We start from the raw sequence: 15,713 nt of genomic DNA on the forward strand, positions 1-15,713 counted from the left end.
AACACTACAAACTGACGTAGACACCACAGACACACTCCACAATCTGACATGAACACAACAAACACACCACCAAACATGCCTAAAATAAAACACACACCACATCCTGGTGCAAAATTTCTTTAAATTAAATTATTCAGTTAATGCAAAGAATACTAGCACATTTAAATTGTTAATGAGATCACAGAAATTGGCCCATGTCTGTAGCATAGTTCTCCCGGTTCCTGTTTTGTTCAACGCTCCTATGGACATTCAGTAAGATGTGGTCAGGGTATTATACCCATATCAAAACGCTTCAGAGTAATAAACATAACAGTGGAGTGATACTTACTAACAAGGCGCTGAGCTGCTCAAAGTCAAACATCTCATTCTCATACTGCTCTGCCAGCTCCTTTCCCAGTATAATCGCCTCCTCCCACATCTAGTTGACACAAGATGATGATCACATTTTACCAGCACATAATGTCCGGTTCCATTCTGATGATCCATATATACTGGTTGACAACTTCTTCAAAAACAAGGACTGAATTTATTCTGTGTGCATCCAAACAGCATTACTTATAGCAGGGGGATCACACTTTGACACACTAAATGTGGGTCCTGCTTAAAAATAGCACTGAACACCAGTATGTTAATTACATCTCATTTTTCCCTATGAGCATCTGCTCTGTCATGAGCTCCTGACACAAGACAGGTAAACGGGTTCATGTGCACCCTAAATTTAGCTTGTCGTACCCCAGATTCAATGCTACATGGCATTTCGCTTCTAGATTTCTGATCTGCACATAGAACACTAAAGGGATTGATGCACTTCTAATTGCTAGGTAACAGGGCAACACAATGGCTGATTCTTTGCTTTTGTAGAAGAAGATTTCAGCGAGTGTCATAAGAAGTGATGGCAAGATGATACACTTTCTGTGCCCAACCTGTAGACGTCAAGGGGCACCATTAAAACCAAGTATGTGCCAGGTATTACAAAAGGGAAAACAATATGATGGTACACCTGAAATACAATTACATAATCCTAATCTGAAGATTAAGGGGGTAGCTGGTAGTGTAGTGATTAGGGCTGCTGTGCTTGGATCCAAAAGGTTACAGGTTCGAATCCCACCTCTGCCTATAGTGCCCCTTTAGCAATATACTTACCCTAAATTGCTCTGGTAAAATTCCCCAGCTTTACAAATGGGTAAATAGCCTTAAGTAGCTTAACATTTAAAGTCATTTAGGAGAATAGAATTAGCTAAATCAATACATGTAAGATTTTAGCATCTGTTCTAAATTCTAACTATTTCAGAGCATAAGGAGGGGATAAAAAAATACCCTCTGTTCTGGTTGCACATCAGAGATGCCTCCTCAAGAAGAAGGATTTAGTTGTTTTGTAAACTGGCCTGAAAAAAACGCAAATCATCACAGAGTGCTGCCCATGTGAATATTCTGTAACCTCTGACTTGCTCTGTCATGACTGTGCCACCACAGTGATGAGATCCACTTTCTCGATATGGCCTGGTGTCTAGGTTGTTACACGTGGAACTAAATACAAACCCTTGCGCAAGCCCCCACAACCCAGGATATGGATGTCTCTTCTCTCCTTGAACCATCCTGAGGACCAAAGCGTTTCTCAGCCAGATAAGCTCCTTCATAAGAGGCCAACGATGAGGGCTCTTGTCCACAGACAGGGAAGAGTGAGACTACAAAGATCTTGCAGGAAGGAGATTTCTCAGCACACTGAGCAGGTGCCTTTGCCCAATCCCCAAGCAACCTCCAGCTGCACACAATTCCAGCTGGTTTCTGTGACCAGGATAACAAATTGCTCCTCCTTCATCTTAATGCAGGTGAGGCTGGAGGAGCTCAGGCTGGATGTAAGAAAGTGACATTGGGGAAGGATCTTTCCTCCACTTCTTCCTGCTAAGCCATTCACCTTTGTGTTCACAGAAGGTGGATCAGATTAAAAGACCATTTGCATTCCTCCAGTTAGTGCAAGGTGAAAAAGCTGTGGTTCAGCACGAACTGCCTCTCATCAGCCAACTTGTGCTGAGAGGAATTACAATGAGCTTAATACGGGTTGTGCTGGGCTAATATTCACTCCAAATTCCTCTGATCTTGGAAGTTAAAGGGCCTAGATCTGTCAAAGCATTCTAAAAACAACAACACAGAAAAGCTGGCTTTTGTTTCTCTGCTCTTTTCCCCAGCTGTCAATCTTACCTTGCCCTTGTCAAAGTAATTGATAATTTCCTGGTAGAGCTGTTCCTTCAGCTGTCCTTGAGTGGCTGCCTGGTAGCCGTCCCTCTGCGTCAGGTGGGCTGCACAAGCCTCCTCTGACCACTGCCGAGAGAAAGGCCACAGACAGAGTCAGATGTAATCAACGGCCGTCTTGCCCGGGGATCGGAGCTTCTCCATCACCTGCACTGACATGTGAGTACAGTGCAGAAAGGACATGGAGGACAAACACATGGACTTGGGGGAGCAGTTCAGGTGAACAGTAACTGTTGACCTCTGTCCAAACGTAAAGCAAGATGAGATAGGAGCAGTGGGTGGAAATGACACGTCGAGCCTTAGGATTCTGTAAGGGGCTGAACGGACATGGGGTCCTGCAGAGGAACAGATGGGCTCTCCACACTGGCCGTATCGATCTGCTCAGCCACACTGTATGGCTCATTGCACATTCAGCCAGGGTTCTGTAAACAACGCAACACAGAGTGCAGGACAACGAGGAAGATTAAAATTTTTTTTCCTCTCCTGACAAAACAGTTGCATTTGCAGTGCCGTGCTCCACACATTAAATAATGACCTTAAAGAACAAATGGGTGGACATGCCCAGCTCCAAATCAGAGACCCATTTCCGTTCACTCCTGCTGTAAGCACGGTCAAGTTCAATTCATTTCCTTGTGAAAGTTACTGATTTTGACATTACTATTTAAGAAAGCCATGAAATTTCTAAAGATTAAATTGAAATAAAACACAGCTTCATGTATGTGCCTTTATTTTTTAAAATAGTGAACAATTTTTTTCATATATCTAATTACAAAAAAAAACACTCACAATGTGGACAAAATCTCTAGTTGCTTTATGGGTTTTGTCAAGGCTTCGCCATGAACACATTCCGAAACAACATTAGGATACGATGAAACCAAGACAACATTATTCAGGCATCTGTCAGGAAAACTTTCTCTCTTTCTCATTCTGTTCATGCAATTACCACACAGGGGAAGGAAAACAATTCCTAAGGTTTGTGATTATAGAGGCTGTAATGGAAAATCGTCACCCAAAGGCTACGCCTGAAAAAGATCTAATTTTGTAGCATAATGGGGTGCACAGCGCCTCATCACACAGAACAGCAGAGTTCCCATTAAGAAATCCCACCACTGCTGTATGACTCCAGGAATAGAGAATACACCTTTCCCTCGTAACACTGGGAAGTACCCCGTACAGGACGGGACCCCTCTGTTAACGTATGGTCCGTACGCAGCACAATTTGCATAAATGTCTAAAGCTCTGCGTGTCAGCAGAGTGTGATGTGACTGTTTGTATTAGTAAGAATAAACTAACGTTGAAGGCAACAGGTGATGCAGTGGTTACAGCTGACTCCTTGTACTGGAAGGCCCTTGTTTGGAATCTCTGCCCAATCTGTGCTACTCTGCGTCAACGGTTATGCGCTAGGTGGGTTAAATCAGGCACACAATAATACATTTTAAAGGTATAACTAGACTAACCTCAGGAAGTGGGTTAAGAGGCACATTTGTGGACAAGTCTTACTATATAATTGTTTGACTGGGTGGACATGAGTAACCTATTAAAAGGTGCAATTATGTCGTAGATAACTATCATTTTATAGGACACTGGAAGCAAATTAGGGGGTTATTTGCAATTCTTTTATCTGCTATTGAGGCAGTGATAGCAATAATGATAAAGACTGCAACAGTAATATTTCACCCTGCAAGTCCAGTGAGGAGTAAAGCCCATAGAGAGGAAACCCATTTCTGTTGAGATCAACAGCAGGAAGAAACCAAAAAGCACTCCCCCCCCCATTATTCCACTGAGTGGTATTTACCATCAACTGAAGTGTTAACCTATTTAAAGCAGATTGGATTTAAAAATAATATGCAATTTCCTGTCATATTTTCATTCCCCACCAGTAAATGTGGGTGGCAAAAGCCTTTGGCATTTCAGTAAGTCTTCCTACTCATTAGCAGCCTTTGCCAGGAGTGAAGTGAACACACCGAGTGCTCTGCAGGAACCAACCGACTGAATGATTTACCACAGACCTACCAGTTATCTTAGAAGGCAAATCCACAGCTAATTCATGTCTTCTAACTGCATATTTTCAAAGGAAATAAACTGCTATAAACTGTTACGTTTCTTCTCATACCTGTAGAAAAGGACAAAAAAATGCAGCTCCCTTCTTTATGCTGACTAAGACCCATGACACAATGAATTTGATTTTGTTCTAACTAAATGATTTCTTGTGGTTTATTAGAAGGATTAGAACAAAAATCGACCAATCAGTATCCACATGCTTTAATGTGTTAATGTTCTAATCTAGTTCATATCATGAACCCATATTCTCCACCTCACAGATGAGTAAGATGCACAATACTCTATTTATGATTCCTGAAAGAACCAACTCGCAATACATAAGAGTATGCCACACCTCAGTGTCTATATCTGATAATACTGCTGAATACACAGAGCAACAATCTAAATTACAGCAAAGAGAAAAAGAAATTCATAAATACAAAACTGAAAGACATTGCACAAGCAAACAGAACAAGCAAAAACACCTCATCCCCATTAGAAAGACCAATGTATACCACTCCACGAGGCTGCGAGGTGGAGCTTGGGGTGGGTGGAGAAGTTGGGAGTCTTACCTTGAGAAGGCGGGCGTGGAGGAGGAGCGTGTAGGCCGCCTCTGTGTAGTTATCACATTCCTTGTGCAAATCACAAAGCTTGTACAGATACCTGAGAGCAATGGAAAGACCTGTCATTTGGAGACATCATGGGTCAAAAATTTGCCGGGGTACAATCATACATGGTGGTATCCCATTTTGAAATCTCTGCTGAAAATTAAATCTCTCAATATGGAGTAAAAATACAATGATACTGCCATGTGTCTGCTAAGAATAACATAAATAGAGCTGTCTAAGAAGACAGCATTCTTCCAAAAAAAAAAAAAAAAAAAGGCATTTGTGAATAAAGGTCAGAAAACAGACATCCCAATCTAGTAGTGTTATCCTATCACACAGTGGGAGCCCACATCTAATAAAGGGAATCAGCGCTGGTAACTAGTGAGAAACGGTTCTTTTGAACTCTCAAATTAAGTCCTTCGGCTCAAACTGCTCCGTAATACATTCATGGACTGGTCTGCAGTCGGTGGCAAGGGGTCATTTCCATTTCAACAAGCAAAGCCTCTCTGCATGCAGCAAGTCTGAAAAATCTATATCCTGTGTGAAAACAAACCTGTTATACAGAGATATGATAGCCTGCAGCCTGAAACCCATACAATGACGACGCTGAACAATTAACAGCGAAAACAGATGATTTTCTGAGACATGTTCAGCATCACAGAAGAGCAGAGCCCAAATTAACACTTTTCAGCATAGCCTAGTTTTAGAGCCACCTGAAACCCACCTTATGTACATTTCCTCTCTCTCAATCTCCTTGTAAAAATTCTGCAAAAAAAGAGAAGTGTTAAAGTACATTAGAAATACACCCTTTCACAAGGGGGTGTGCAGTAGAAAAGATAGTAAAATTTCAACTGGAGAAGTAAAGATAATACTCATTATATATAGACATCATAATCTCAAAATGTTACAATTCCAGCAGAAAGCAAAAGTATATAACATCTTCATCTGAAACAAATTGTTAATGGTTAACAGCAAAGAAATTTCTAAGATTTTGATTTGTAAAAATCAAATCATGGGAAAAAAATTATTTGAATATTATGTAACATGAAGAACCAAAAGCTAATTTCATTCAGAAACAATAATACCCAAAGTGGGGTTATGCAAATCAGGGAAGCATTGCAGGATTAATGAAATAAAAATGGCTGCGAGCAAATGACCGGATGCCAACTGGTACCACGGTGTTTCGTACTCTGCTGCTGGCCCCACCGTGATTCTGTTTGTTTTGGAATTAAAGGCAGTCAAAAGCATTACATAAAAGTTGCTCCTGGAACTGCCACAGGCTTGCTAAAGCTGTACTGGCCAAATCAAGACTTCCACAGCAAATATGCTTCAAACACCAGGAGAGAAAACAAACAAACAATGAATGTTTAAACAACAAATCTGTTTCACACTAAGTAGCTCACTGGCTTGCAGTTCTTAGGAAATGAGGACAGTTTGTGTTTACCTTCAGAAGTCACACTGCACTTTGAAAACTGCAGTTTTGCACAATGAAAAGTCTAAACTGGTGTGTTTCCTTTCCAAATATGCCATGGCAGTTGCAGTAATAAACTGGGGTTCTCAAAGCATTACATGTGAAGTAACAGCCCATTTTACAGGAGCAAGGGCTGCTAACATAACAGAGTCGACTTCAAAAATCAGTCAAAACAGACAGGGCTGTGGGTTCGAACGCAGCAGTCTAGTTTGCGTGCCCTCGCCTCGTTTGCGTGGGTTTCCTTCAGGTGTTCAGGTTTTCTCACACAGTCCAAAGGCATGTTCCAGGTGAACTGATGGTTCAGTTACACAGAGTGTGTGTATAAGTGTGGAAATGAGCATGTGTGTGTTTGCCCCGCGATGTACTGGGACCCTATCCAGGGTGTACCATTTTACACACTATACTTCCAGAATGGCTCCAGACAACCATGACCCTGCATTAGACAAGTGTTTATTGTTAATGGATAGACAGAAACAGATCGGTTACCAGACCACTTCTTGGCAAAGTGCTAATGTGTGTCCAATAAAATGGCAAACTATAAACTGAACAGGATTATCTGTATCAAAGGACCAGCAGAACAGTAAATGCAAAAAAAAGAATTTGGGCGTAGGAGCTCCTGGCAGATCTGTGCTGAACACTGCTGTGTATCTCACCAGCACATTGACGGTGCAGCTCATGCGGTTCTCCTTGTTCTCATCATGCATGATGGTCCTGTAGTCCAGAAGTCTCTCCAGGAGCCTCACCACCAGGGTGACAAAATTCTCCCCGCCCTTGGCCAGGTACTTGTGCTTTCGGCAATGCTCCAGCAAGCTTGGGAGGCCAGGGGGAGGGTGCGGTGGGTCAAAGGGCACAAAATGTTAGCACAAGACTGTGATGCTGGAACAAGTTCTGAGCAGAAAAGGGTTAGTGGAGGTCCTGGTTTTTTCTGGCTAAACAGTGCTCCAATGTGTTGGAGCAGCGGGGAGATGGGTGATTGTATATCCTTTACTTTAAGCATTCTGAATGATGCTGTTATAATTATAACAATCCAACTAGTCTGGATTGTAGTATAGTCCTGGGCACTAATGAACACTTACATTTTCTGAAAGAGAACTTTGTACTGCTCGTCTCCTCTACCCCCCTCCACCTCGTGATCCAGCTTGGTGATGATCTCGTTCTCAAACTGCAATTAGAACAAGCAAGCGTAAATAATCAGCGCAGCTAATTTTTCATTTCATTAGCAGTGATATTCCCTGTTCTCAGCACTTGGGTGTGTGTGTGGGTGTCTGAGATGGGGGTGATAAATGTGAACTCACATTAGCACATCTGTCACTGCTCATTGACTCTTCCAAAGATAGGGAGATCTGAGCAGGAGCAGTGCAAAGGGGCAGAGACAGTAAAGTGTACGGTGTGTCCGATTCAAAGAACTTGTTATTGACTGTATTTGCAGTTTGTGTCCTGTGTGTGGAGTTTAAACCGCAGAGTATGGCCTGGCTGCCTGCACAGCCGCAGCTCTCTGACAGCTGCGAGCTCTGAACTTACCAAGAACCTGTGAAGAAAATGTGCCTCGCCTGTTAAAGAAAGGGGTCAAGTCAGTGTGAACGTGACCACATTCCACTGCGGGAGAAATCTCTTCTGCTTCTGCTGCTCCTTCCACTGAGAGCAGCTCTGGCAGATACATGATTCGCACAACAAAAGCTTCCTCTCTATGGGATTTACAACAGTGTGCTGCTAGGCACAAAAGGGACACAGGGACTACGACTCCTACGTATTCCAGTCCTGTACAGACTGGGCGGCGCAGTTCAGATGGCCGCTCAAACCTGCACTGGACAGTCTGTCAGTTACTACCACTGATCAGTGCTGAGATGTAGCAGTGGCTCCTCACAGCTCCTGAGCTACTGTTTCAGACATGGGTTTATCTCAGTTATGTGAAGAATTTATCTTTTCCCTCTGTGTTTATGTGACTTTCCTCTAGGTGCTCCAATTTCCTCCCATAGTCCAGTGATGTTTGTATGTGTGAGTTGGTGCTATATTGCACTGCTGCATAAACACGTGAATGATGTATCTTATTATAGCATATCTGGAGTTTTTAGCTGCTTTGAAGGGTCAGGTAAATGAAGAAATGTAAAATTATAATTGGTTGTTGCGTGGAAGGGTGGGAAAATTGGCAGAATCCACCCCCTGGCTGCTGAGAGAACAGACACAGCTGACTTTCAAAGTAGATTAAGGTGGATCTGGTGGTAAAGAGAACTGGAAGAGCACACAAGCTGTTGTCTGCTTCCTGGACAACTCAAGAGCATTAAGTTTTAAGCTAAGAACACAAAATAATCAATTGAATACAACAAAATAGCAGGAAAGCTCAGGGAAATATACGATAGCAGGTGTCTAGAGTCACCGTGCAGGCTCTACCTAAATGTGTTTCCCAATACCAGTGGCACAGCTAATCCACTATTAATTCAGTTTGTCTCATTCATAAGTACCAAGGAGGATTCTAAATGACAGCTGAAAAGAAAGAGAAAAAAGAGAGCTACACAAACTCAAAGGTCATTAAACTGTACAAATCCAAGGAAGCCGCTGAGCACAAGTCTGCTCACATTTAAAAAGCATCACGGTGTCCTTTGCAGTGATGGCTTTCTTGCATTTCTGTAATTTTCTAAAGCACATTTTATTGCAGACATCACACAGGCTCTCAACCTTCACCACATAACAGACAATTTCACTTCACACACAGTGCTAACACAGCAACGACTGTTTAATGTTCTACTTAGAGACAGTTTCCAGTTGCTCCCAACAATATGGACAAGGACATGCAGTCTCAACAACGAATTTTTAATTTCCCATGAGCCTCCTCCTGTGTATGTTGTTAAGATTTCTTCGCGTGGGAGTGTGTTGGGGGTGATTTCTCACTGCCTCTTTTGTACAGGTTTTGTACCTGGACTCTCTTGCCTCTCTCCTTCTTGACAGTGCAAAAAGGAACATTTGAGATATGCCTGGATGTGACTGACCCGCTGGAAGCTGCGTGTGAAGTGGAACTCGCACTGCATCATGTCGAAAAAGATGGGGATGGTGGCCTTGCGCAGCTCAATCTCAGGCACAAGCGTCATCTCCAGGATAGGGCCTACCATCTCAGGGATGAACTTGATCTTGTGGGGACCTGTCAAGTTGTGGTGTCAGAAACAAGCCAGTTAACTGACAAGCAGTGTGGGAGTGCAGAGAGATGATGTTATGGCTGCTGAGGGTTGCTGCTGGAGAAGGTTATATATGACTCATGAAAATTTTCTAGGCAATTCCTACTGAATTCAGAAAGGTTGAGCTGAAGGAATTTAAAACAAATAAATAAAAATAAACCAGGTCAATCATCACTATCAAGAGTGGTGTCTAAACCACCCATCCAGCCACTACCCAAACAAGAGCACAAAAGTAGCAGAAACAGCTAGTAAGAACTGACTAAGCATAATCTAATCTGACAAGTATCAGTGACTTGGTCCCAGCTGTCGAGATGTGATCACTAAGATCTGCTCTGACAGACTAAACTTCAGCTCCCACAGATTGCAGCTGCAAACTGGACATAATTGGTATTCTGGTTGCTTCTACAAAATTTGAACAGTTCATAACTCTTATACTTCAAGTGTTTTGGTACAATGTCTGTGGCCCCGGCACTTTGTTTCTTTCTGAGCCTTTTTCCCCCCCTTTCTGCAGGAACATATTTTAGCGACTGGCTGGTCACAACTGAAGACCCTTTAAGCATCACTCTGCACTACATCATTAGATACACAGGCTCCTTAGTATTAAATGTGGATCTCTGATCTTGGGTCAGCTTCTCCCATTTGTCTTCATTTCCCTGACGGTTATTAGGCTGGGTATTTTCAGATTGCCTCAGGTACAAATGGGGGTCAGACGGCAAATATCACAGTAAACAAGTCAGTCCAATTTAAAGGTATAACATCTAATTAGGACAGAGTAATTTAACTCAAGAAAGTGAGTAAAACTGCTGAGATGCAATGAGGAAACTAGACCTCCTTACACTTACTTTTCTTTGGTAATGTTCATAGTGAAATTTCAGTACCTCACATATACAATACTAATCCTTTACCACATATTCTTACTTTGGTGCATGTTACGAGACTTACGGTTACATAAATGTAATAAACAAATCACAAAAGAAATATCCTGTGATACCACAGATGATACATAACTGGTTGGAAACTTACCTAAATTATACCACATGTCTCGAATTTCAAAACCAATTTGCCGCCTCATGTCTTGGTATCTAAGAAACACAAACACATTAAGTGGTTAAAGTTTGTCTTTTCTTTCTAAATTAAGATTTACTGGTTTGGTAGGGGCAGTAGGTAGTGTAGTGGTTAGAGCTGCAGCCTTTGGACTCAGAAGTCACAGGCTCAAACCTCACCTCCTGCTGTAGTACTGTTCAGCGAGGTATTTACCCTGAACAGTAAAAATTACCCAATATAATTGGGTAATTAACCATTGGGAGCTTAACACTGCAAGTTGCTTTGGAGAAGAACATGTGATAAACAAACGTAAATGGTTGCTAAATGATTTCAATCTAAAAACCACAGTCTATGCCAGAATTGTGATGCAGACAGGAGTATTTAAGTGAGAGTTCACATGGATTATCTGGTGAGCTCCATAAAAGCAGGTCATGAAGTAATCTCTGCCCAGTAGGACAAATGGTCATTTGACCAGGGACAGCCACATTTTGACTCCACTGCCCACATCACAGCTGCTAAATGGCCTCAGCTATAGCCCCAGAAGCCGAACTCACTGAAAGGAGGGACTGAGACTTGGAGTTCAGACATGCTGACCTCTCATTCATGTGGCTGTGTGTAGAACCTGAGATAGTGCACCACAACATTGGGTTTTGATTAGGGATATGAAAGCGGTGGTGCTAACTTAAGCATTAACTTACTTCTCAGCAGCTGTGATTGTCTGTCACCTACCCCCACTCATTAGTATTAATCCATAGTTGCTGTTGTGACCTGACATTTCAGAAGAATGACACAACCTGCAGAATTATTATAGTTTATTGATTGCGTGGCATTATACTGCCCAAAGAGCTGTAATGAATAACAAGGTGCATGATTTTGGTAAGATTATAGGATTTTTATGTACTTACATCAGCCAATGAACTATTATGGCAAAAAAAACAATTGTGACCTAATATAATTTTAATCATGTTACCAACCATTACATTCACAAATCAGAACTGGTTATGGTGGCACAAAATGACAGATCAAATTGTTTGACACCGCATAACTAACTGGGGAAATGAGGTGCAGCAACTGGGGATAATGTTGGGGACAAAAGCAACGGCGATCAGCCATCAGATCAGTGTAGCCTCAGTAAAACATTCAGATATCATTCTACAATTATTATATATTTGCAATGACCAAGAGTGTTTCACAGCAAACAGGGAGCAGCAGGGGCTGCTGTAAGTGGCAGGCCTTCAAACATCAGTGGTGCCTTACTCTGTCTAAAGCCAAGAAAGAGAATCCTTCTCACAGGGGTGACTAGGCCAGGAAGGGAAGACCAGAGGAGTGGCAGAAGAAAGCTATTTGGTTTGGACATACCAAGGGGTCTCCATATGGTACTGAGTGTATGGGGTCATACTGTTCCTCTGCCTTGCGCCCTCTTAGCCTCACAAAGTGTGCTTCTGTGTGTGTGTGTATCTCTGTGTCTCTGTACCAATGGGTAAGCAAAACTCAGCCAAATAAATTACAGATTATACAGAAGTTCATTCTCTTTCTGAGGTGATATGCTAAAATGTTTGATGGGAATATTAAAAGCTGCCTTCCCATCAGCTTCATTTCAGCACACATTACTCTCGGTGACAGTTTCTACCCTACCCTTCCAATTCTTTATGCGTCGTGTCAATAAGTGTGGAAGACAACTTTCTCCTTCCATCAAACACTGTCAATAGAAATAAGATATACGATGTTAATGGGTTACAACCTGGCAGAGTAATTAGAGCCTCGCAGTTGTCTGGGACAGGAACTGAATGCGGGAAACCGTCTCAAGGCTGCCTAACCTGTGCCTCACCACTGATAGCACAACCGCTTCTGAAACCCTGAAGTGGCCACAGATTTTCAAACTTTAAAGCTGGGGAACACATTCTGCCCCCTGAGTAGGACAGCTGGGGAGTGTAGTGTGGTCTAAATGGTGGTGTAAACCTTGAATAATATTAAAAGTTAAACTCTCCCCAACAAGGTTGTTCATGTGAAATTCCGTAAGTGTAACGTGTGTAATGTTATACGCATTTTCAGCTCATACATCAAACCTGCCAGGTCTGTACAAGACTCGAAATCATGTTCACGCTCCGTCAGCCTTGAACTAAGCACTTTGTAACGGAGATGGATTGAAGTGGAATATGAATGGAACAAGTTAATTAGCACGTGCTACACATTACAAACACAACATGCGCTGAAGGTTTATGACCTGCCAATTATGTTCCACCAGTGTGTTTGACTGGGAGCAAAGCCTTTATGTGGAATTTACTAAATTTGTCTTCCATGGACATGCGTAAACAAGTTCTATAATGCTCACCAAATTATATACTGTATCTGCATTTTATTACCTGCTTACTTCAATGAAAGAAATATGTTGCAGCTTGACAACTATAAGGAAGAAGAACTAAATTCTATTGCATTAAAGAAAAACTAATATGTATAAGGAAAACATGTATTTTCATTATGCTAATTTAATTTTGGCAAATAACATGTAAAGCCTCCTTTCATTTACTGAGATTATTTTATCGATAAAATTAAAATTCAACAAAGAACAAAATTCCAGATATAGTGTACAGTTAATACTTGATACAAAAATCATGTGTTGGGTATGTCTATCTCCCATAGAAGCAGCCCAGCTCTGAGAATCATAAGTGAAGCACACAGATTTGTTCCTACGATAGGGAAGAGAAGTCCCACAAAGAACATCCCAACAGCAACCATGGCAACAAAAATGGGATTGTCAAAACCTGGGAAGGGGCACTGAGTGAGCGGGTGTCAGGGTGCGTGTGCGCTGTATGCTCGTACTGTGCTAACACAACACACTCGTCTTTGGTGAGATGGCCTCGTCACTGCCTCGTGACATCTTTTCTGCGTGATTTTTATTTTTAGATACTTGATCTAGGATAATCTTGGGAGATCAGAGTGGCACAAAAACAAAATTTGATTAAATATTTCTCAAGTTAAAATGATTCCAAGAATCAACAGTTGGTATTGGTTTACCAGTTGTTGGTAAACAGGCAGCCCAAAGAGTAAAAGACATGCAGTGAGCAGGAAAACAGCACATTGCGGATCAAGACAGCTTAGTACAACTGTACCTTCCAATAAAGTTGACAAAATTCACTATTCAGTATAGTTCTTTCTGCACAAGCTGACACTAGTGCAGTTAAACTTGGCGTAAAAACTAAAATACACAATGTATTTAGATGGGGCAACTCACTTGTGGAAGATCTTGGCACGCTTGTCACTGGAGAAGTTCTCCAGCTGGAGGGACTCCTGGGTGAGGAATGCAACAGCCAGGTGGAAATAGTTGTTCCAAAGCTGAAAGGACAAAGGTAATCAAGGAAATAAAAAAATGGGAAAGTAACATCTAAAATGAGTGCTAGCTAGAATAAAAGAATTTGAATATTTACTCTTTATTCATTTTCTTGCTTTCTTGATAATTTATTGATTTGTAACGCTGAGAAGCTACAGGAGGGATCCCGATGTAGTAAAATTAATCAAGACTCAAAAAAACCATTCCACTTCTGTCAATTATCTAATCATAAGACACACAGTTTTGTGTAACAGAACAAGGCCAAAAGTAAGCCCTTTGTCCAAAGGAGGCCACATGATGGACATACTGGAACAGGGAGGAAAGGGGAGGGGGAGCAGGATGATAACTTGAGCCTTAAGTACTGGATTGTATGACTGTGTTAACACTGTATAGGTAAAAGTTTTTAACAATGCAACGAATAGGCATTGGACGTGGACATGAGCCTCACAGAAATAATCACAGTGACACAAACTGTTTCTGGATTTACAGCACAAGCCCAAAGGCTGTGAATGAAGTTTATGACCTTTTGGAAAGGTTTATTGTGTTTCTCCTAGATAAGAACATGAAAATGGAGAACTGTGTAATAAGTGTAAAGCAGACATTCACTGTACTCCTATAATCACTACATACCTCAATCAGACAAAAGAGAAAACACATTTTCCTAATTTCTGCTTTCAAAAAAAAAATATTGGTTTGTTCTGTTAAAAAAAAAAAAAAAACTGCTGTTATGTGAACGTTTTTGACCCAAACACCTTACTGTATATATTACGTATTAAAGGAAAGGTTAAACAATGTGTATGCTGGTACTGTAATACTGTGGCATTCGTTTTGCCTTCTTCTGCAGGCTGCCCCTGTGGATAACACACGCACCTGAAGCTCAAAGCTTGCTTGATCGAGGAACTTCTTATTCAGCACCGCTGCATACTGACTGATCGCCCGGAGGAAGACTCTGAAAGACGAGACGAATTTGGATTTAGTTCCTTCATGTTGGTTAGATGTTGGGATGATTAAAGGCTAAATTAATGAAAGAACTTCCTTCTCTTGTATGAAATTCACATGACCTCTTTCATCTGTAAATTTTTTAAACTCATAAGCTCTCAGAGCAAACAAAAAACCAAGAACGAACATCAACAGTATTTTAATGAGTGTCCCTTGATGAGCTGAACACTAAGCTGTTGTACCAAAATCTCTGACAATTTTATACATAATACATCCTTTGGCAACAAATATCAATATTTATTGTAGATATGTTGTTCACAATGTGAGCAACCCGGAACCAGACAATGAAACCCCACACTACTCAAACTGCTAAATACACAGACACACACAAAACTAAGAGAATTAGCATGTTAACATCTGATCTTTGCTGCTGTGTTTTGTCAGTGAGGGCACCGGAAACAACAGTGATATTATTTTTTCCACTCTGCAAACTTCTAGGGCTGCTAGATGTTGCCTCTGTTTTGCAAAATGCCAAGTGGCAAACACTTCATTAAACCAGAAACAACATGAAACATATTCTACCAATAGAGCCCCGACCCCTAGTTTCCCAAACTAAGTCAGCCATTTCCATTAAGACACAGACTTTAAATAAAGTTCATTGTTTCTCAGGCTCTCAGGCAACAGCTGGACATGACTCAAGCTCTGGACATGTTCAGACCACTTATCCACACTGAGAATAAAAACATTTCCTCTTTTTTTTTCTTTTCCGGAGAGAATATTTTATAGATGCTCACCGGCCAAGATGACACCACAGGATGCATGGCGTCTAGGCAGCTACTTATGTAATATGCGACAGCAAAAGCGAT

General features: G+C 41.5%; 1 protein-coding gene across 2 annotated transcripts in view; it reads right to left on the reverse strand.

Moving 5' to 3' along the window:
* The window catches only part of dock1 (dedicator of cytokinesis 1), a 178,365-nt gene that overhangs the window by 26,147 nt on the left and 136,505 nt on the right, over window positions 1-15,713 (reverse strand). For both annotated transcript variants that reach the window (XM_018761113.2, XM_018761112.2), the window contains exons 30-39: window positions 14,779-14,857; window positions 13,813-13,913; window positions 10,560-10,618; window positions 9,354-9,502; window positions 7,446-7,531; window positions 7,023-7,179; window positions 5,623-5,663; window positions 4,863-4,953; window positions 2,200-2,319; window positions 329-418 (exon numbers count right to left, since the gene is read on the reverse strand). In XM_018761113.2, the coding sequence (XP_018616629.1) occupies window positions 329-418; window positions 2,200-2,319; window positions 4,863-4,953; window positions 5,623-5,663; window positions 7,023-7,179; window positions 7,446-7,531; window positions 9,354-9,502; window positions 10,560-10,618; window positions 13,813-13,913; window positions 14,779-14,857 (973 nt within the window). The remainder of the gene's footprint in view (window positions 1-328; window positions 419-2,199; window positions 2,320-4,862; window positions 4,954-5,622; window positions 5,664-7,022; window positions 7,180-7,445; window positions 7,532-9,353; window positions 9,503-10,559; window positions 10,619-13,812; window positions 13,914-14,778; window positions 14,858-15,713) is intronic.

Source organism: Scleropages formosus, chromosome 24, assembly GCF_900964775.1.
Source record: "Scleropages formosus chromosome 24, fSclFor1.1, whole genome shotgun sequence".
Lineage (NCBI taxonomy): Eukaryota > Metazoa > Chordata > Actinopteri > Osteoglossiformes > Osteoglossidae > Scleropages > Scleropages formosus.